The 21,606-nt window shown below is 35.4% G+C and overlaps 1 protein-coding gene across 1 annotated transcript; it reads left to right on the forward strand.

Annotated features, from left to right (window-relative positions):
- The first annotated feature begins 1,223 nt into the window (after window positions 1-1,223).
- NPU (ATP-dependent helicase/deoxyribonuclease subunit B) lies at window positions 1,224-16,101 on the forward strand. Its single transcript, XM_089982063.1, has 9 exons — window positions 1,224-1,458; window positions 1,572-1,634; window positions 1,739-1,794; window positions 2,518-2,611; window positions 2,734-2,794; window positions 10,507-10,588; window positions 15,399-15,454; window positions 15,562-15,625; window positions 15,761-16,101. The coding sequence occupies exons 1-9, from the start codon at window positions 1,279-1,281 to the stop codon at window positions 15,819-15,821; spliced, it is 717 nt and encodes a 238-aa protein (XP_089838189.1). The 5' UTR covers window positions 1,224-1,278; the 3' UTR covers window positions 15,822-16,101.
- Window positions 16,102-21,606: the final 5,505 nt, after the last annotated feature.

Raw genomic sequence — 21,606 nt, forward strand, 5'->3', positions numbered from 1 at the left:
TGACAAGTACAAAAATGATAAAATCTTGGCATCCAAAAACTCAAGAAAAATAATTTTTTTTTTGTAAATATCACAGTTTTGGCAAATCTCAGCAATAAAAATAAATTTAAAATATAAAAAAATAAAACATAAATATATGTAAATAAATAAATAAATATATGTAAAAAACCATGGGTTTTCTATGATAAATAGCCGATAAAAACATAAATGTCACATTTTTTTTTAGTTAACGGCAGAATGGTATATGGATCAAAGTAGACATCAGACCAATACTCTAATATGACCTAATGGGGTCAGATCTGAACCTGAACCCATCAGGAGGTCACAAAACTCATTGTTTTTAGCTTTATGATCTGCCTATAAAATATGAGATGGGACCTAGGCCACTAGGCAGTTGGTCTAGGTTCAAATCCCATGGGCGTCACCCCTTGAGCAAGCCGAAGCGTGGTGACTTCCTGGGGGCAAGGGGTAAGCCCACCAAGTTTTACACAGTCAGGACAGCAATAGTAAGTATGGCAGGCAAAGCCGGCGCAAGTAGGTCTCTGATCCGGGTGGTTTCTCTGTATAAATAAAAAAAAAATCATGATTTTTATAGATCATGCCTCTTGATTGAGAGTGGGCCTTACCCTCTCCAAAGGAAGCATGCAGATCAACAATGCAAATTTATTGGACTTTAGAAAAGGTTGAGAGAGAGAGATGTGTGAGAAGAGAGCGCCTATATTATTTTTTACAAGCAAAAAAAAAATCATTTTCATCATAATCACAAATCTCTCTATTGGGAGTTTCTCCGAAAAGAAAAATCACATAGTAAATTAAAAAAAAACTTTTGTTTGTCTCAAGAAAATCTTGGGAAAATATCATTGTATTTAGTTTTTACGAATACGTAGGAGGTGCATACAAATATAATAAAAACATAAATACATAAATATCGTGTCAATAACATGATAATGTCACAACAAACACGCACTATTTTCAAAATATCACGATTGCTAGAACTATATCGCTTTTTGAAAATCTCATGGTAAAATCGCGAGATTTTAAAAAATGGCCGATATTTATAACTATGACTTTATGCCGCTTTTTTACCAGATCCAGTTTACTCACATGTATTTCAAATCCAGATTCAACCTTACTTGTTGATCCAGATTTATTTTTGTTGCGTCCTCGTATTCGGATCTGGTATAATCCGGCCCGTATCCGATCCGTTCGCAGCCCAACTGCGCTGCTGCGCTGACCTCTGAAGCGTCAATTGAATTAGGGGCCTGATTTTCTCGTAATATGAAAAAATACCTCCCTCTCTCTCTCAGCGAGGACGCAGTAACGCCGATGGCGAAGAAGACGCCGAGCTCTCTGCAGATGGTCATCTTCTTCTTCCTCATCTTCTCCTTGAGGCCATCATCTGCTTCTTACAGTCCCGGAGATATCGTCCCCATGAGCAAGATGGGACAATACCACGCTGTAACAGACTCCAATCCCTCACCCCACCACCCTCTTTATTTCTTTCGATCTTTGGAGAACTTTTTACTAAGAATTTTCGGTTGAATTTTTGTTGGTGTTCTTCTGAAGCTCAGATGCGTACTCCTTGGCACGATGTGGTCGGTAAACACTGCCCCATCTTCAATGTCAATCGCGAGGTACTCGATTTTGGGGCTTCCCTGATCGGTTTTGGTGGAAAATTAGGGTTAGGGTTTTGGAATTGGGCTAATATTTTGGTTTCTTTTCTTTGTTTCGGGGACAGGTTTTGATGCCCATAGCCAAACCCACGGGTTACACTGGTACTGATCCTTATAAAATGTGAGCATTTCTTGGGCCTAAATTTCTCTCATCTTTTAGCACCTTTTTTTCCTTGTTATTTTTTGGGTTTCTAGGGTTTCTATCTGTTGATGTTTGCACGAGGCCGTGCGCAATCCCGTTTGATTTATGTGGGGAAATTCTTATGTACGAGTATTTTTTTTGGGTGTGATGTGACTTTAAGATGTAGATGATTCTCTGTGTGTTTTGGATCAGATCAGGTGTTGTTTCTAAATTTTTCTTAGCCTTTTGACGAATTTATTTATAGTGGTCAAACTTGATTTTTAGTTGAAAGTTCAATGAGCTTGCCGTTTTATTCGGTTTTGAGTTGGAAGAAGCCCATGATAATATTATGGTGGCGTTCCAAGTGCCTGGATTAGATGCGGGTAATTCAATATGTATTTGTACTATAATTGGTCACTGTGTAAGTTCTTTGGGTTCGCAAAATTTCACTTGTAATTAAAATTGGTTTGCAATTTGCATGGTAAAAGATACTTCCTCTGGTTCTTTGTTATATGTCGAGGAAATCAGAGTTTTCTCTTATTATTGTTTTTTGGCCCTCCTGCATCATTTGTTCCAATTGGCGATTCTGTTTGACAGAATTTTTCTTTTCTAGCCAATATTTTCTGCCGTTGAGGGTTATGTTCTAAAGACAGGCAACTCCCTCCTTTCCTTCAATTTGTGCTTTGGCATAAATGGCTGATTAGAATCCAACATATCATGCAGCTCATTCCAAGTCGGAAGGGAGAAATATCTTATCCCATGGCTATTTGTGATTAATCGCAAGAGCAGTGCAGTTCCTATGATTGATGTACACTTGGTGAGACTCTTCCAGCAATAAAATACTTAGAGGAATATGCTTCATTTGGGAAAGTTGCGGTTATAGGTATAGTTGATCGTTATGTGAAACTAAGTCTTATTTTTTAAGTTGGATTCTTGCAGAGGTATTCAGGAAGTGATATACATGGTGTTATCGCTAAAGTTATTGATATGCCTCACCACTGTATGTGAACTTCACAACTATGCATTCTGTTTCAGCTTTCATTTCTCTAGTTTTTGTTTGCATTTGCGCTTAATTCTTTTTTTTTAATGAAAATTTCTCATTTAGTAGAAAATTTGTCTAGAATTTTGTTTATCAGAATCCAATACTCTGTTTTATGGTCATGGATTTAAATTTCATGTTAACATGGATGATCTCTGCTTTGAGTTTGTAACATAAATGAGAAATTTCTTTTTTTGTGGCTACTATTTTCTGTATTCCTTCATTGTCTCTTAAGTATTTTCTACAGTGGGAGGGACATATCTAATGGTGCATTGGAAATTTTGAATGGTAAAAGATGACTTGGTACTTCACACTGTCTGGCTGTTTTGCTAAAGTATGCTTCTCTTTTACCAAGTAATATACATATTTATTGGTCGAACGTAGTTCATATCCTATAAAGAACTAATGCACAGCAGCATAAAGTTTGTGAGAAATATTGGCTCCTCCTCTGAGTAATTTACTTGAGTTACTAATTTGTGTTTCCTTGTTGGATGTTTTTTATTTGAATGATCTCATGTCATGGCCTTTAGCACTTGCACATTCAGAACTTTTGCTATTTTTATAAGCTTACTACATATTGCCAGATAGTAACTGAACTTACATTTGCCAGGTACTAATTTTTATCTTGTTAAGGTGATTAGGGTGAAAACACTCAAATTTGAGAAAGGGTTGGTCAATAGTTGGTGTAACACCGGTGTATGTTTATACTAGTTTGCTTAAGATTTTCTTTCATGTCTTGGATTATAGTTTTCTTGGCTTCACAAGCAAGAAGCAACAACTTCTCTTATATTGGTAGGTAAGTGCAATAAGTAGCTTTAATTAAGAATACTAGGGAAGAGGAAAACTTAGGGTCTTCAATAAGCATGTTTAACATATAATTTGTGATACCAGAAGAAGGAAAAATATTATAGGAAGGATAAACTAATAAGAAAACAAGCTTGGATCATACTCTTTATCATGGGTTTTAAATTTACAAAGGTTCCAAGAGAGTCCAATTTTACAAGCTGAATCATGACCATCTCATGAGGTGCTTATTTTCTTTAAAACAAGAGCTCATTGACTCTGGTTGATGAAGAATTTGGTTTCATCTAGTGACTGAAAAAGTTGCAAGGAATGGTCTGGTAAGTGGATTTTCACTTTTGAATCATGTTGCTTCATGTCACTGTCGCCATTCTGATTGTAGTTGTGGTTAATGATGTTGGTTAACTTTCACAACCTTGATCAAAAAGATAGATGTAATGGAATTCTGTAAATTCCAACTCTTTGGAGGGTGATAGCATGAAGGGATGGTCAAGGAGCATGTTTGATGCTACTTTGGGTTATCTGGTGTTAGGGAGTTAATTAGTTGTGAAGTTATTGTTGTCAGAAGGATAAACATTGAGTCATTCAAATTTGTTGGTTGAAGAAATTTATCAAACTAAAATTCCTCTCAGTGGGAATTAGCATATTTGATAAGAGATAATAAATCAAGTGTGTACAACCATAAATTTATAGTGGTTCAGTACCACAATAGAATATATATATATATATATATATATATATATATATATATATATATATATAGCCACACCTTCATACCTATACTGTTAGAAATTCATGTGCAATACCCGTCATACCCATGTTGTACCCCGTACCTACATGTCACATGGGGAAGTTTTTTGGCTGTTGGCAGCTTCTGGATGTCCATCAAGACATGATGGCATCTCAGTCTTTCGCTTCAGGTGGGATAGAAAAATTTAGATTGCTCTGACAGGTTCCTAAACAACACCAGTTTGGACAGAAAATATGGATTGGTTTAGTAGGTGTTGTAACATATTGGAACCTAAGAAAATAGTTGATAGTGTTAGAAATCATGGGTTCTATCATTCAATCACAAGAACGAATAAAGAATAGAGGGAGAGAATGTGTTGGATGCAGAAAACCCCAATTAGGGTCTACGGTATTTGGCTTATAATTATATATAGGCTGATACAAATATTAGGGTACGAAAATACCCATTACACAACAAGCAAAATTACAATAGGCCATTAATGAACATGTGACTAAATAAACTCGAGTAGTTGGGTATGGATCCGAGATCCAAACTTAGTCATGAATGACGACTCATTTTTATCCTCCCTCAAGTTGTATATGGTTTTGAACCATGAACAACTTGCCTTTTAACATCCAAAATCGGTCCTTGATAAGCCCTTTTATAAACAAGTCAACAACTTGATCAACAATCTGAACGAATTCGGGTTCAATTTCTTTCTCTTCGACTTTTTGTCTTACAAAATGTTGGTCAATTTCAATATGCTTGGCACGACTGTGGTAGATATTGATTGTCACATAAGAGAATACATCTAGATATGGATTCTCCTACTTTTGTCAACAGGTGTCTAATCCATGTTAATTCGGCTGTAGCAGCTGCCATTGATCTATATTCAACTTCTGTGCTGGACCTGACAATAACCCTCTGTTTCCTACTGCTCCATGAGACAAGATTTAGGCCAATGAAAGCACAGTATCCTGAGACTGACCTGCACTCATCTGGATCTCATGCCCAGTCTGCATCTGTGTAAACAAGAAGTTCATGCATATGATGCCCATTCATACTCTTTTTTGTATAGAAGACCATCCCCAATAGTTCCCTTCAAATATCGAAGAATGTGTTTAACAACTTTCATATGCCCAATATGCGGTTCATGCATGAACTGAGATACCTGATTGACTGAATAGACAATATCAGGGCGAGTGAAGGTGAGATATTGAAGCATCCCTACTATCCTACGATACCCTATAGGATCCTCATACAAATCTCAATCTTGGAAGTTGAGTTTCTTATGAAGTACACTGGGTGTGCTTAGAGGCTTGCAATCTTTCATACCTGCCTTGCTGAGAACATCAATGGTATACTTATGTTGGGTGAGGGTCTTGCCTTCAGTAGTCTTGTCGACTTTTAGTTAAAGAAAATATCGTAATTTACCAAGATTCTTCATCTTGAACCTGTGGTTCAGGAGTTATTTGACCTGCTCAATATGTTCATTAGAGTTACCTGTAATGATAATGTCATCTACATATATCAATAACAGGGTAACTGTATCTTTGCATTTGAATATGAAAGGAGAATGATCAAGAAGAGACCGATTAAAGTCATATTTCTCTACTTCAAGAGAAAAATTGTCAAACCAAGATCGAGATGCCTGCTTGAAACCATATATAGCTCTCTTTAACCTGCACACATATTCTTTGGAGTTCCCTTCCGCGTGCCCAGTGGGCTGCTCCATGTACACTTCTTCCTTTAGAGTTTCATGAAAAAAATGCATTTTTCACATCCGGTTGACTGATAGTTCACTGATGCTCAATAGCCAATGATAGTATGATGCAGATAGTTCCCATTTTCACAACCGGGCTGAAGGTCTCATCGTAGTCTTGTCCTTGCTCCTGTGTGAAGCCCTTGGCAACCAGTCTAGCCTTATATCGCTCAATAGTACCATCCAGCTTATACTTTATTTTATACACCCACTTTAACCCAACCACATTTCGATCATGTGGTCTGGGAACAATATCCCAAGTGCCACATTCATGAGGGCCTCCATTTCTTCATTCATAGCTTCAATCCATCCCTTAGAATTTGCTGCTTGATAAAATGTTGTGGGTTGATCTTCCTTACATAAAGAGGTTAAAAAGAGTTGGAAATCCATCGAGAAATTCTCATAACTAACCCACCTATCAATAGGATGTCGAGAGCGAGTAGATCTTCTGGGAGCAAAGGAATCAACAAAAGAAGAATTCATCTCATGATCAGAGTTGGGGATTGTTTCTTTCTCACGTCGAGAGTAAACAATGCCTTTATACCTTTCGGGGGCCAAGAGTAGTTCTGAAATCACACTGTCCTGAGTCTTTTGGGCAGCATCAGACATGTTTCCCTCATCTCTTTGATTATATTTTGAAGGACAAACATCATCAACGCTAGAAAAGAGATCAAAATTCAACCAGGGGTGATAAACTTCAAATTCAGGAGAAGTGTTAGCATTGTGGTCAAAATTCAATTCATTAAATACAATATTCCTGAATATTTTGATACGCTTACTCACGGGATCACAACATCTGTATCCTTTATAATCATTAGCGTACCCCACAAATCTACACTTCAAGGCCTTATCCTGAAAGTTGTGCCGCATTGAACTGTCAACATGAACATAACATACACACCCGAATACATGCAAATCATGATAACTTGGATGAGCACCATGCAAAGAAAAATAGGGTGATTTGTTTTCCAAGATATTCATGGGCAATCGGTTTATGATATGGACCGTTGAATGGAAAGCCTCTACTCAGAAAGTAACTAGAAGGTTACTATCATGTATCATGCTCATTGCACTCTCGACAATATGGTGATGCTTTCGTTCAACAATCCCATTCTGTTGAGGTGTATGAGGGCAAGACACCCACCTACTTATTTCATTAGTCTAGAAAAAATTAATAAAGTCATTTGAAGATAATTCACCCCCTCCATCACATTGGAAACAAAGGATATTATCAGAGAATTGATTTTGAACAAAAGAATGAAAATTCTGAAATAACTTGAAGGTTTCAGATTTATATTTCATAAAGAAGATCCATGTATACCGAGAGTAGCTATCAACAAAGATAAGATAATATCGAATGTCATGCATGAAAGGAACCGGAGCCGGACCCCAAACATCAAAACAGATAATTTCAAGCGGTCTTGAAGCTCTTTTATTAATAGAATGAAAAAGAAGAACATGACTCTTACACTGAAGACAACTAGAACATTTTTTATCATTAACACTTAAACTTAGACTTGAGTTAGGAATAAGACTGCTTGAAACAAGCTTTTCAATAAAACGACTACTACAATGATCCAGACGACCATGCCAAATATTCGGCTCAATACATTCAGAAAGATTAAAAATACTCTCAGGTGGAACTGAAGAAGATGTGAGCTTCAAGGTGGGAGCAACAGGCTGAACACGAGTGGAAGGATTTTCTTGGAACAAGTGCATATTCCCTTGACGTTTTTTTCCAGCGAACGTTTCCCTCGTGTGAAGATCCTTGACACGAACAGAAAAGGGAGTAAACTCAACTGAAGCATTAATATTATCTACAAGCTTAGAGACAGAAACAATATTTTTTTTTATATTAGGGGCATGAATGACATTTGAAAGAGCGAGTGAAGAGTTGGACATAGGGATAACAGAGTTTCCAATGTGAGAAATATGGTGATGAGATCCATCTCTAGTAACTATACTATTTCTACTAAAATAAGGAACAAGATTTAGGAGCTTATCAGCATCACCAGTAACATGAGTAGCTGTTCCGGAATCAACATACCAAGTGCCTTGATCATTTTGTTTTATATTCAAGTCAGCCAAAGCAGATAATAACAACTCTTTGACTTCTCCACTATTCTTCAATTTATTTGTTCACTTTTTTGTCTTTGATTGCTTTCTTCTATTTTGAGGATTAAACCAACAGTTAGCTTTGATGTGCCCCTTTTTGTTACATAGAAAGCAAGTGGGTATTGTCTTTTGCCTCTGCAAATTAGGAGGACTATTGGGTGTAGGCAATATTCCACAAGTTCCTTGTTCGTTCCTCTCTTGATCGCTTCTTTCCCAAGATTCATACCTGCCACGTCCTCGACCATAAGCAACTCCTGCGGCAAGAACGTCTTGTACTCTAATGTGAGTGTGAGTATCTTCAGAGAATCCCTTCAAAGTCATTTCATACTGTAAGAGTTCAGCACAAAGATCTTCAAAAGCAGGTAAGTCTAGTAAATACAATAAGGAAATAACCATCATATGATAATTGGGTCCCAACCCGCTCAAAGTTTGTTGCACCATATCTTTGTCACTGACCGCACAACCCATGATGGCCAACTGATCTGTGATAGTCTTCATTTTGTTGAAGTACTCCATGATAGTCATGGAATCCTTTCTCAGCATTTGAAAGTCTTTCTTTAAAAATAAAACTCTGGCCTAAGAAACTTGAGAATACGTTTGAACAAGCCAGTGCCATAATTGCATGGCTGAGCAGTCATTTGGGATTGCCACAAGCACCTCCTGTGACAGAGTGGAAGTGATGTAGGCAACCAAAGCCTGATCTCGCTTCATCCAGGATATGTACTCTGGATTTCTAACAAAGGTAATAGAAGTGTCACCCTCCCCATTCTTTCCTTCTTGTGATATGAATTCTGGAGGAACAAGAATAGAGCCATCCAGATGTCCAGAAAGATCCTAAGTTCTTATGAATGAGATTATTTGTCTCTTCCAGGTTAGGAAATTAAAATTGTTCAGTTTCTTAGATACAAGTTGACTAAGAAAGTTGAAAGAAAGACCAGATTGAGAGGAGAAAAATAAATCCATAGTCGATTGAAGACGAAAACAATAAACAAGAGAAAACTAAAAGGAAGAAAAAGTCAAAACCGCGTAGCGATTTGCTAAAGAACACCTTAAATCGCGTATCGATTTGCCCTTTTTTTTTAACGATCTGTAGATCCGAGGCAGAAAATCAGGCGATGCAGTAAAATATGTTTTGAATGAAGTTAACCAATAAGAGGCACGCTATTGAAAATAACGTGTTTTCGTTTTTGGAATAGCAAGGAAAGAGACAGAAGTTCCAAAGGGTGAATCTGATCCGAAAAAGATTCAAAGATAATATCAATCAATTAAAAACAGATTTGAGTTTACGTTGAGATCAGAATCTGATTTGACGTTAATTTGAAAACGATGAGAAAACAAGATTGACATGATTTCAACTCTTAAAATCATGCAAAGATCAAATGTCATCTTGCGTGATTATCGAAACTGCTATTGGGGAAGATAGTGTTCATCAATGAGAAAAGAAGAATAGAAAAGCAGAGAAAATAAATAGATGAAAAGAAAAGTCAACGTGAACAAATCTAAAACTCGGATTTTAGAAGGAAACACGTTAACTTGAATAGATTTAAGATTGGGTTTAAGAACAAGTGAATAAAATGGAGAATAGATGAAATCGGATTGAGAGATACCTTAGAAAGAGACAAAAAAACTCGGCTTGAGGCTCATAAGAAGGATACAATCTTCAAGATTGGATCTTCTGCTTTGATACCATGTTAGAAATCATGGGTTCTGTCATTCAATCATAAGAACGAATAAAGAATAGAGAGAGAGAACGTGGTGGCTGCAGAAACCCCCAATTAGGGTATGCGGTATCTGGCTTATCATTATGTATAGGCTGGTACAAATATTAGGGTACAAAAATACTCATTACACAACAAGCAAAATTACAATAGGCCATTAATGAACATGTGACTGAATGAACTCGAGTAGTTGGGTCTGGATTCGAGATCCAAACCCAGTCATGAATGACGACTCCTTTTCAGATAGAATATTGAGACTTAGACAAATTACTGGGTTTTTGATAATTCTTTCTAGTCACCTGATTTGCCTTTAGGCAGTTATAAAAATAAATTGAAGCGTGAACTAAAAAACAATGATTCCCCTGTAGGCAGTTGCAAAAATAAATTGAAGTATGAACTAAAAAACAATTATAAGTGAATTATCTTATAAGCTTGATGAACTGCATGTGTTTATCTGCTGGACTTGTAGTTATGTTTTTGTTGTAGTCATTAAGGTTGGCCAACTTTCAAGTGTGAGTTGGTCTTTAACAATGTTATTCTTGAACAGATATTGAACTTCACCAAGACATACAGAAGCAATTCTGGGATCCTGAACATTGGCCAAAGCATATCCTTGTCAGATATACATGGTTAGAAGATCTAACTTGCTCTTGAATATGTAGGCTTGTGCTATTCTATGATTTTAAGTGTGCTAATGTGGTGAAAAATAATGCAAGGCACCTTTTCTTGGACATTATAGTGTTGTTTATTATCTTTTTTTTTTCTTCACTTATGACTTCTTCATTTATTCATAAATTTGCAAGTTTCCTATTCACTGTGCAAGAGTTATTAAATAGCAGAACTCTGAAAGAACATGTGAACTTAAGGTTTTTTGAAACTATATATTGCAGATATTTGGCAATTCCTCTGTAACTAATTTATCACATAAGGCTTTCACGTAAATGATTACTTACTTTTCAATTTTTCATATGTTGGATATACCTGACAAGTTTCTAATGCCTTGTTCCTTTGAAAAAGAAAAGTATCTCATGCTTTGATTTTTCCCTTAAGGAACAAAACAACATCCAGCATTTACCCTTGGAGCATCAGGCAAAAAAGAGTTGCCATCTATGTCACATAGGTGTGGGTGTGAACGGTGCAACACGGCAATTTTAAAAAACTTGAGTGCGGGGTTGCGGATATATATATATATATATATATGTGTGTGTGTGTGTGTGTGTGTGTGTGTGTGTGTGTGTGTGTGCGTAGTATAGATAAAATAGGACTTGATTAGGGTTAACCAAATCCACTTTCAGATAGAAATGGACCTCATTGCGGTTGACTTCACCTAACACAAAGGAAGCCATGTCCAAGTGTCGACCGTGTTGCCCTTTTAAAAGTGTCCATGTTATAGGTTGCCGTATTTCAGTATTTCTCTAACATTATCCAGCCTCTTGCTATGTCACTGGTTTGTGACGTTCTATTATGATCTTGTTGGAAAGCTCATACACTTCTAACAAGAATGGAGCATTTCAAGCTTATTTGCGCTCAAGCATGAATTCATCTCAAAAGCATGATCTGAATATTGAACAGCCCATGCCCTAGGTACCATTTCTCTTTGCATCTTTAATATCTGAGTCTTGTGCATCTGATCCACTCTTTTGGATTCGTTTAACAGTGCTGGATGATTTGATTTTGAAGATATGCTTCAGACTTCTAGAAGTATAGAATCTTCTTTTGTGCTTTTTATGCAAGTGTGGACAGTTGTATCATGTATGTGATGGGTTTCTGTTATCTTAGTTTTTATAGGTTAGAACTCTTGCATCATGAAAGAAAAATATCTCTGATATTTTGAAGATGAATTTTCCTTTTCAAAAGGAAGACACATGTTCTTTTTCTTTTGAAGTATGAAAAGGGGCAAAGACCATTTTCAAAAGGGAAATTTTGTAAATTCCCCCAAACCTTTAGGCTACTTGTAGGAAACCTGCTCAATTTGATGAATGCCAAAGACTCCTTTTATTGTTTTTCACCATTTTTCACCAATTTGATGGGTTTCTGTTATCTTAGTTTTTATAGGTTAGAACTCTTGCATCATGAAAGAAAAATATCTCTGATATTTTGAAGATGAATTTTCCTTTTCAAAAGGAAGACACATGTTCTTTTTCTTTTGAAGTATGAAAAGGGGCAAAGACCATTTTCAAAAGGGAAATTTTGTAAATTCCCCCAAACCTTTAGGCTACTTGTAGGAAACCTGCTCAATTTGATGAATGCCAAAGACTCCTTTTATTGTTTTCACCATTTTTCACAAACACCATCTGTTGATGCAATGAGGCGATTAAGCTGTCATTAGTTTGATGGATTTAACTCACCATGCAAGAGATGGGATTGAGTAGGACCAGTAACATTTAATCTTTCAAGTTTAGTGTGGTTAAGTTCTCCTTGCCTAGTTAGCAAGATCCAAACATTGAATGCCTAGGCAGCTAGAACTCATTTGAGTTGGTGTATTTGACCTGCTTGCATTAGTTGACCAGATTTAGGTGGATTTGAGGTGTGCACTGGATTGCACTTACCAATTGAGATTAGATTAAATTTACAGGCTTGTAGCAATCATGGAAAGAGGGCTGGCGAACATGTGGTTGTTGTTTAGACTCGCTATGTTTTGCGGATTTTCACTTGTCTCTGATATTTGCACCAGTGTTTGTTCATGATCACCACCTGTTTGTTTGAACAACTGAAGATTTCTTGATTGTTTTAGCAAGTTGAGATAACAGTCCATGTACTTGGTGTTCAGACAAATCTCACGGCATTTATTTACCTCCTTTTTAGAAAAGTAAAACGGGATTGAACCCATATATGTTATTTTCCTTTTTTAATCTATTTTTTTTCTTTTGTATCTATGAGTCCAAACACCTTTGTTCGTGTATTTATTATTTAATGAAATTTTGCCCTTTATTGTTAACTATGGTCCCAATGTATTTATCATTTAATGAAAATTTGCCCTTTATTGTTTACTATGGTCCCAACCAGGTAAGGCCTGAAAAAGGTAGGATATGAATAGGTTAAGGATTGGAAATTGTACTAACATCCATATAAAAATTGGGTATCATATGGATATGCAATTTTTTTATCTCCTTAAGGTCTTCATTTATTATCTGGTACTGTGAAGAATGCCATGGATTGGTAGGAAATACTATTCTGGCACAATATGAGCTGGAGTGGGCATCAGCTTAGCAGGTGTAAAATTGTTGGAATGCCCCAAAACATTAGGAGCATAAGTATCCAAATGGAAGAAAATATGGCAGCCCGACCTACCACTGAGGATACTGATATTAATATCATTAATACCAAGGATTGTAATCAAGCCGAAAATGGTGATCACACAGAAGAACATGAGATGACCTTGACATGTTACTTGTAACAATTAGATTTTCATTGGGAATTAATCAAAGGGTTGATCCGGGCTTGAACAGTGACTTGGGAACTGTTTCAAACAAGTGCATTTCCCCTTTTCTTGGACAGAATAGACATTCTCTCCATGTTCGTTTCTGAATGGTGGTTCTTAGACGAGGAAATCGTCCTCTCAACTTTCTCATGTTAGGAACAGTGTGTCTGGTCTTGACTTACAAAAAATTGACTGAAATCCCTGATGACAACTTTTCAAGTTTCAACAATAATGTGAAGGGCCTGTGGGTTGCAGATCTACAGTTCAAGCAAGTTTTGATTCCAGTATCCAGTATCCCAAATAAGAAGTGTCTGGTTTTTATGTCTTCTGAGACTTAGTTATAGTAGAAACCACTATTTCAAGTCTTCATAAAGTTGTACTATGTTTAAGCTTCCTATTTGTTGCTTTTTTTTTTCGGGAATAAGTTTTTGATGCTTTGTTGAGATTTTAATAATAAATAAGGGCTGTTTCATGTTACCAAGGGTTATGCCCAAAGTTGAGAAGGTAAATTAAGCTTTGTTTATTATTTTCTTTGCTTCCTAGAAGCAACTTTTTGTAGTTAACTTTTTTAGTTTTTATATATTAAAGTAGCTTTAGCATGAAACTTTTTCATAAAGTAACTATTTTTGTGTCCTCCACTCTCAGCTAGCAGGATTTGACTCTCTTCTTGGTCGAACCTTGTTTGGCAAGCAAATAAGAACATTTAACCCATCCCAAGCTGGATCTGTTTGATCCTATTGGACCTTTTGAGGAGTTACATTGGCTGTCCAAGGGGGGTTTGAGTGGTTTAACCATCCTTTAGTCAACTTTCTTAAAGCCCATGGAGACCAAACATATTGATGATATCCAATGCAAAATTTTCATGTGTGCTGTTTAAATATGGAGGAGGTTGGGGGAGTTGGTGTCCCATGTTGTGGCCTTGCGCAGAGAACAAAGAAATGATCCAAATTTGAGGGATGCTCTTTTTCCAGTATTGGGGATTGATGCACATGAGAAAAAATGAGACAAAACATCTATATTTGGATGCAAATTTTGAGTTTGAAGCAGTTCCAAGTTTCTATCCAAAATTCAACCCTAAGAAGCATGTTATTTAATTTTAGTAGTAGTATGTTTATAAATAAGGTTCTCTAGGACACCATAAGAGAGGTTTTTGAAAGAACCGATATTGGTGTTTCTGTTTATTGTTTGTTATGATTTTCTCTTGCTCTTATGCATTACATTGGTTTTAAATCTCTTTTGTTTACTTTGGGCCCTTTGAGTAGATGCTAATAGAGTTTACTTTGTTCATAGTTAAATGATACCTATACCATTGAGTTTTTTTATTAATTACCTGACTAGAAAAATGTTAACCATACATTGAAATGATGTTTTGCCTCTTCTTAACACCTGTAATGTTCGTGTTAAAGATTTTCTAGTAGCATATCATAGGTTTTTTCCATCTACCAAAGCCTTTTCCATCTCCTTTCATTTAGTTTACTGTTGTCATTTTATTGTTGTAAAAGGGGATATATAGTCATTGTCAACACAGGTCAAAGCATGGTAACCAGTTGCAAGGAGCTACAAGATGGTATTGATAAACCTAGGCCTCATTCAGCATTCACAAAACCTGAAGAGTTTTCATGGATCAAACCTGAAAAGCAGACTTGTGATATTGATTGAACTGGTTGAGATGAATCCCCATTTTCAGGATTTCCTTTGTTATAGTGTTCTCAACATCTGACAAGAAAAAGGCAGTTGCTAGAATCATGCATTTTTCTGATGAATGGAATGGGTTTTTCTTTTCCCTTTTTTTAACAATTTTTTTACATTTCTACGCAAAAGAGATTGTTCTTATCATGGCATTTTATGGAATGGGTTTTTCTTTTCCCTTTTTTTAACAATTTTTTTACATTTCTACGCAAAAGAGATTGTTCTTATCATGGCATTTTTTTCCAGTTGGTCGTTTATCATTTATCTGTTTCTTTCTTTTCAAATGAAACATACTATAAGCTATGATTTTTTCTGGAATTTTCTTTCAGGGAGGAGAAGTCAGAGATAGATGTCTCTGGTGGTTTCTATGTATTGTTTAGTTCAGGTAAATCACACACACACACACACACACACACACACACACACACACACACACACACACACACACACGGTGTTCTAAGTAGGATCCTTTACAATCTCTCGTGTTTACAGGGGTTGTATTATCATTTATTCTTGCCATCTATGTGTTGCAATCCTCACAGGACAAACTAGCAAGGTATGCTCTTGCCCTGGTTTCTGTAAGGTCCATTTATTTTGGATTTCTTATTGCTCTATTCCTCACCATAAAAAATGTTCATGAATATAGTTCCTACTCAACCAAGAATGGTCCTTAACATCCTTTAATCTTCAGGTTTGTGAGGGAGACTGTTGCTGAAAGTAGTGTTCCTGGGGAAGAGGCAAAGGTTGAGTAATTCCCTTTATGGTTACACAAAGATACTTTACCACTGGTATCATGCTCTATAAGTGTCCGTGCAACAGACCGAGCTTTTTGTTCATATCTTGGTCTTCTATTTTAAGTTCGTTGAAGGTTAGTGAAATCAGGAAACTGCCGGTGAAACAACATCATTTTTTATTTTAATGGTCACTAAATTTGCTTAACGATTCTGACCCTTTCTTCGGCTTGGTTGAGACTGCAACTGTGTCCTGTGGAGGACAAGCATATTAGTAACAGCCTTTCAATTGGAAACAAAAGCGTTTTTGCGTAATCCTGCTTTTGAGTGGTATTTGCACGAAGCATTTTTTCCCCAGCAGCATTATACAACCGGCATGTGTAATAGACTTTAAATTTCAAGATGGATGTGATCAATTAGCCATTTTTACTGCTTTACTTTGTGGTTAGATCATGGACTGTATACAAAACAAAAGTTTCATAGGACTAGCCAAACTTCCTATCTAAACATCTTCTTGGATACTCCTTATTCATAACAATGAACTAGCCTGGATATTTCATTGTGCTCCATAGTGCAATATCTGAGCTTATCTTGTCTATCCAGAGTAGCTTATCCAGACACTCCTTTAAGATGGGGAGTTTGGATGGTTCTTCCTCCTAACCTGATTGTACCCAAGAGTGATGGATAGGTGAAGATGCAATGCAATTCCTCAGCTTATTCCCTGTATCTGGATATGGTGATGTATCCTTGATCCTCAAATGGCTCAAAATTCCACCCTTTCATATGTTTATTGTATGACTTTCAAAGACGGTTATATTTCCTAACCTGCTTGTAACTGGGACCTGTTACCAATTGGATCACCAACCCTTGGGCTTAGCATTTGTTACCAGAGTTATCTTTCCCAACTGATTTGAGGTCTGATATCTTAGATAATCAAATGCCTGAATACAAAATTCTAGAAAAGTGGGTAAAATTTGCTGTTGATTTCTGGACCCACTTATTTTGCTGCTAGCACATTCTATCTGACTGAACTTTAACGGGCATTAGGGCTGGTAAACAAGCTGAATGAACAGAACAGGGTGTTCAAGCTTGGCTCATTTTTTGTGGCAATCATTTTTTGTGGCAATTTGAGCCGAGATTGAGCTGGTACTTTGAAAATAAAATAAAATAGAATTTAGAGTCTAGACCTATTGGACCAAGCTCAAACTGGCTAATTTACGGAATAACTGTATTATTTTAAAGTTGTAAACAATAAGATTTTAACCCTAAGCGTATTGCTTGCAAGCCAAATACTTCCACACTATGTTATAAAATATATGAATATGTTTATTACTAGTTACGAGCCGCACCTGATGTTTGTGTTTGGAGCCCATTTCATGAGTTCAAACGTGCTGTTTACTAGCTGAACAGAAGCTGAGCCACGAGTTATTCGTTTCGCTTCCCAGCCCTAGGCAAGAAAAGAAAAGAAAAAAAGTGGAAAATTGGAGCATAGCATGAGGTGCAACTTCCTCAAATTTTCTGCTAAACTGCGACAATGGTTAAGAAGGCGTTTTGGTTCACCAATTTATCTGGAAATGTGGTATGAACTTGCATTTTCTGGGTAACTGGGTTCATCCAACCAGAAAGAACTCTGTTTGACCCTTTCTGCTATTATCCTTTGAATTGATGCTCTCACGCTGGTATTAACAGTTGACTGGCCATGCATTTTTGGCTGATAAATGAGCTGAAGATTCCTCTGATCTATGTTGGGTATTCAACAGACAGGAATCTGTTTTACTGGATTAGGGTCAGAAAAGAAGACCTAGTTATAATTTTGGAAAATGATTGTATTGTCCTTTTAAAATGGTGTGATCTTTGAAATGCCTCACAATTGTTGAAATCGTCTTTATGCCCAAAATAAATTCAATTCTCAACTTTTTTAGAATGTTTTTAACCTTTACGCAGATATGTATGTTGCTTGAAGGTTGCAACATCTCAATAAAAATGATATTCACATGAACATTTCACAAACTTGATGAAATTCACATAAAAGAATTTTCGAATTTGGCTAAGTTCAATCCCAACAAATTAGTTTTGCATATCGAATTCATGCATCTTTTGAGGTTAGCAAGTCCTATGCGAACCTTTTAGAATTGAAAACTTCTAGCTTATCAGGTTCACTCCATACATTTATGGCAGTCCTGATATTCGTGCAGACGTCATGCAAACCTCTTTTAACTAAAGACTCGCTTAAAGTTGAGACGTACATCCACAAATATATGTCCGACCTTCGTAAATGTGTTGTGAATGTCCCTAAACTTTGCATATTTTCTTTTTCAAGCTTAACAGATTCACGTCATATATTTGCATATTTGCAGATGTCATGACCTTCACACACATAACATGCAAACCTTCTTTAACTAAAATCTCATAAAGTCTGGATGTACGTCCTCAAATATGTGTCTTGACTTTCACAAACATATGTTACGAATGTCCTTTCCTTCACATATTTTCTTATTGAAGGTTCACGTTACACATTTGTTGACTCCACAACCTTTACTCACGTAACATGCAAACCTCCTTTAACTAAACTCGCATAAAGTCTGAACATACATATGCAAAAGTTAAATATTTATAAAAGTCTCACATTCACAAGCGTTATATGTGAGACTCATGTTAATGCAAAACAAATATAATTAAGATGTGAATGTTCTTACCTTCGCATGCGAATGTCCTCTATATATTTGTAGATGACCTCTTGATGTTCGCGAGAAGACTCGTGATTATCTTCAGTATATGTGAAACTTCTTACCTCAATTACGGACATTATGAACATTTTCATATTCAACATGTGATTCACAAATATTCTTATGACATTTTTGTGAACCTTTGTATGAGCATTAAATGTAATGCTTTTGTATGTATGAAAACTTTGTTTTGCATATGAGGACCATTTTTACATAAAATTAAGGTTCTTACGGAGGGTTTTTGTGGTTCTCAACCTGTTTTCCCCAGCAAGTTTTTTCGATGATGTGTCATTTTTCTTGTCTTATCTCCTTCGCATGATGGCACATCGGGCAAATTTTTTAGTGTTCGGCACATCATCGGTGTTGAGATATTTTGGTAAGCACAAGTTTCACTTCTTGTAATGGTTGAATCAATTATTTTTTTAAACAACGACATGAATCAGTTATTTTATGAAACAATAACATAATTCTCAAGTTAATTTTTCATATTTAATAGCCTATTATATTTTTTCAATTTCATGTGAGTCTCCTTTCCCACTTTTTTTATTTATTTAGTATGCCTTTAACTTCAAATTTAGTTGTTTATCTTGTATTATAAAGATGACTAGAGAATAATGACATGATTTTTAAGTTATTTTTGCAATTTTCAATAATCTATTATATATTTTTTTGTAATTTGATTTCACGTGAGTCTTCTTTACCCGCCTATTTAACTCCATCCTCAAATTTGATTGTGTGAAAAATTGTTCATAATTTATTATAAAGATGATGAGTGAAGAAATTATCATGGAGGCACCAAAACCTACTGATAGATCGTAGTAAGAGGTAGGATATGTGCACGCTACAAAAAAGTGGTTTTAATTTGCTCTCTACCATAAACCTTGTGTATTATACTGAAGTTTTTCTCTCTTAAAAATATTTTGTTCATAAACATTACCCACTAGTTGATTCATACTATAAGGTATAAAAGAAGATTGATACGTGAATAAAAAAGAACCTGTTCCATGGCCAAGATGATGGGCTTACGATATAATTCACAAAAAATGCAACATTAGTAAGATGAGGTCATTGTTGCGATCAAATAATAAGCCTCAATCATATTCACTAAAAAAGGAGACTTCAGTAAGAAAATATCTTACTGCAAAAAAGGTTGATGTGTTTGTGTCCACAATCATATCTCTCATCCAGGAAGCTTATAAAGAGAGGGATGTTAGTGCATAGTTAATGGTTAAAAAGTATAAGGAGCCATTGACTGTATTTTTCAATAATTGTTAATTTACGAGCCTAGTTAGAAGAAGTAGAAGACGTAGCCAGCTACAATGATAATGATGAGATAGAGAGGAAGAGGATGGACAACATGATGATGGAGAGGGTAGAGGAGGAACCTCAACAATGAGAGGATACCAAGGCTGAGGTTGGCCAATGTTAAGGTGAAGATTGAGGTTGTTGGTGGTGAGAGGGCAGAGGAGGAACCTCAACAAAAGGAGGAGGCAAAGGCTGATAAGGAAAGTGAGGTTGTAGTTGGTGAGAGGATAGAGGGGATCCTTAGTAAAGGGAGGAAGCTGAGTGGATGATGACAGTGAGAAGAGGGTGGAGAAGGAGGGAGAAGATCATCCCATGGAGGAAGAAGTGCATGCTCTCACGAAGAGGTTACAGTGAATCACAAGGTCCAGTACTCATGAATAGGTACTTTTTAAATCTGTTGATATGTATGCAATAGTGAAACATATTTATAAGATGTTTGCAATCAATTTTAATGTTATATTTAATGGTTAAATTATGATATATGAGTGTATAAAATACGTTTGTAAGATAACCAATTTAAATATTGTAATTCATGATTATATATTTAACGATTGATGTGAATGTAATAATGAGTCAGTATTTTGTTGCTATGTGCAATTGTAACTAATAAACTTAAATGTAATCAATTTTAATGTTATATTTAATGATTAAATTGTCATATGTGAGTGTGTGTAAAACATGTTTGTAAGATAGTCAGTTTGAATATTATAATTCATAATCATGTATTGAATGATTGATGTGTATGTAATAGTAGATCAATATTTTGTTAATATGTATAGTTATAACCAGTAAACTTAAATGTAATCAATTTCAATATTATATTTAATTATTAAATTATGATATGTGACTGTGTGTGAAACATGTTTGTAAGATAATCAGATTGAATATTGTAATTCATGATCATGTATTTAATAATTGATGTGTATGCAATAGTGGATCATTATTTTGCTGATGTGTGAAGTTGTAAATAGTAAACTTAAATATAATTAATTTTAATATTATACTTAATGATTAAATTATGACATGTGAGCATGTGTTAAGCATGTTTGTAAGATAACAATTTGAATATTATAATTCATGATCATATATTCAATGATTGATGTGTATGCAATATTGGATCAATATTTTGTTGAAGTGTGCAGTTGTAACTAGTAAACTTAAATGTAATCAATTTTAATGTTATATTCAATTATTCATTTGTGATATGTGAGTGTGTATGTAAAGTATGTTTGAAAGATAACCAGTTTAAATATTATAATTTATGACTACGTATTCAATGATTGATATGTATGCAATAGTGGATCGATATTTTGTTAATGTATGTAATTGTAACTAGTAAAATTAAATATAATCAATTTTAATGTTATATTCATTGATTCATTTGTGATATGTAAGTGTGTTTGAAGCATGCTTATAAGATAACCATTTGAATATTATAATTTATGATCATGTATTCAATTATTGATATGCATGCAATAGTGGTTTAATATTTTGTTGATGATTTGCAACTGTAACTAGTAAACTTAAATGTAATTAATTTTAATATTATACGCAATGATTAAATTATGATATGTGATTGATTCTATTCAAATTCTTATTAACGTGTGCAGTTATAATTAGTCTACTAAAATGAATCAATTTTAGTCTTATATTCAATTATTGATATATGATATATGATTGATTTTATGCAAATTTTATTTTCATTGCAAGATTCACAACCATAAATAGCAAAGGATCCACAATGTTTGTCACATCGATTTTATTGGTTTCAAGCC

The sequence above is a fragment of the Nuphar pumila genome, chromosome 12 (assembly GCF_984573655.1).
Source record: "Nuphar pumila chromosome 12, dmNupPumi1.hap1.1, whole genome shotgun sequence".
Taxonomy (NCBI): Eukaryota; Viridiplantae; Streptophyta; class Magnoliopsida; order Nymphaeales; family Nymphaeaceae; genus Nuphar; species Nuphar pumila.

What these genes read in the sequence shown, in the direction of transcription:
- NPU (XM_089982063.1), top strand. Translation starts at nt 1,279, where the DNA reads ATGAAAAAATACCTCCCTCTCTCTCTCAGCGAGGACGCAGTAACGCCG. An exon ending in AGATGGGACAATACCACGCT is followed by an intron (nt 1,459 to 1,571) that starts GTAACAGACTCC and finishes TCTGAAGCTCAG; the next exon opens with ATGCGTACTCCTTGGCACGA. An exon ending in CTATGTATTGTTTAGTTCAG is followed by an intron (nt 15,455 to 15,561) that starts GTAAATCACACA and finishes TCGTGTTTACAG; the next exon opens with GGGTTGTATTATCATTTATT.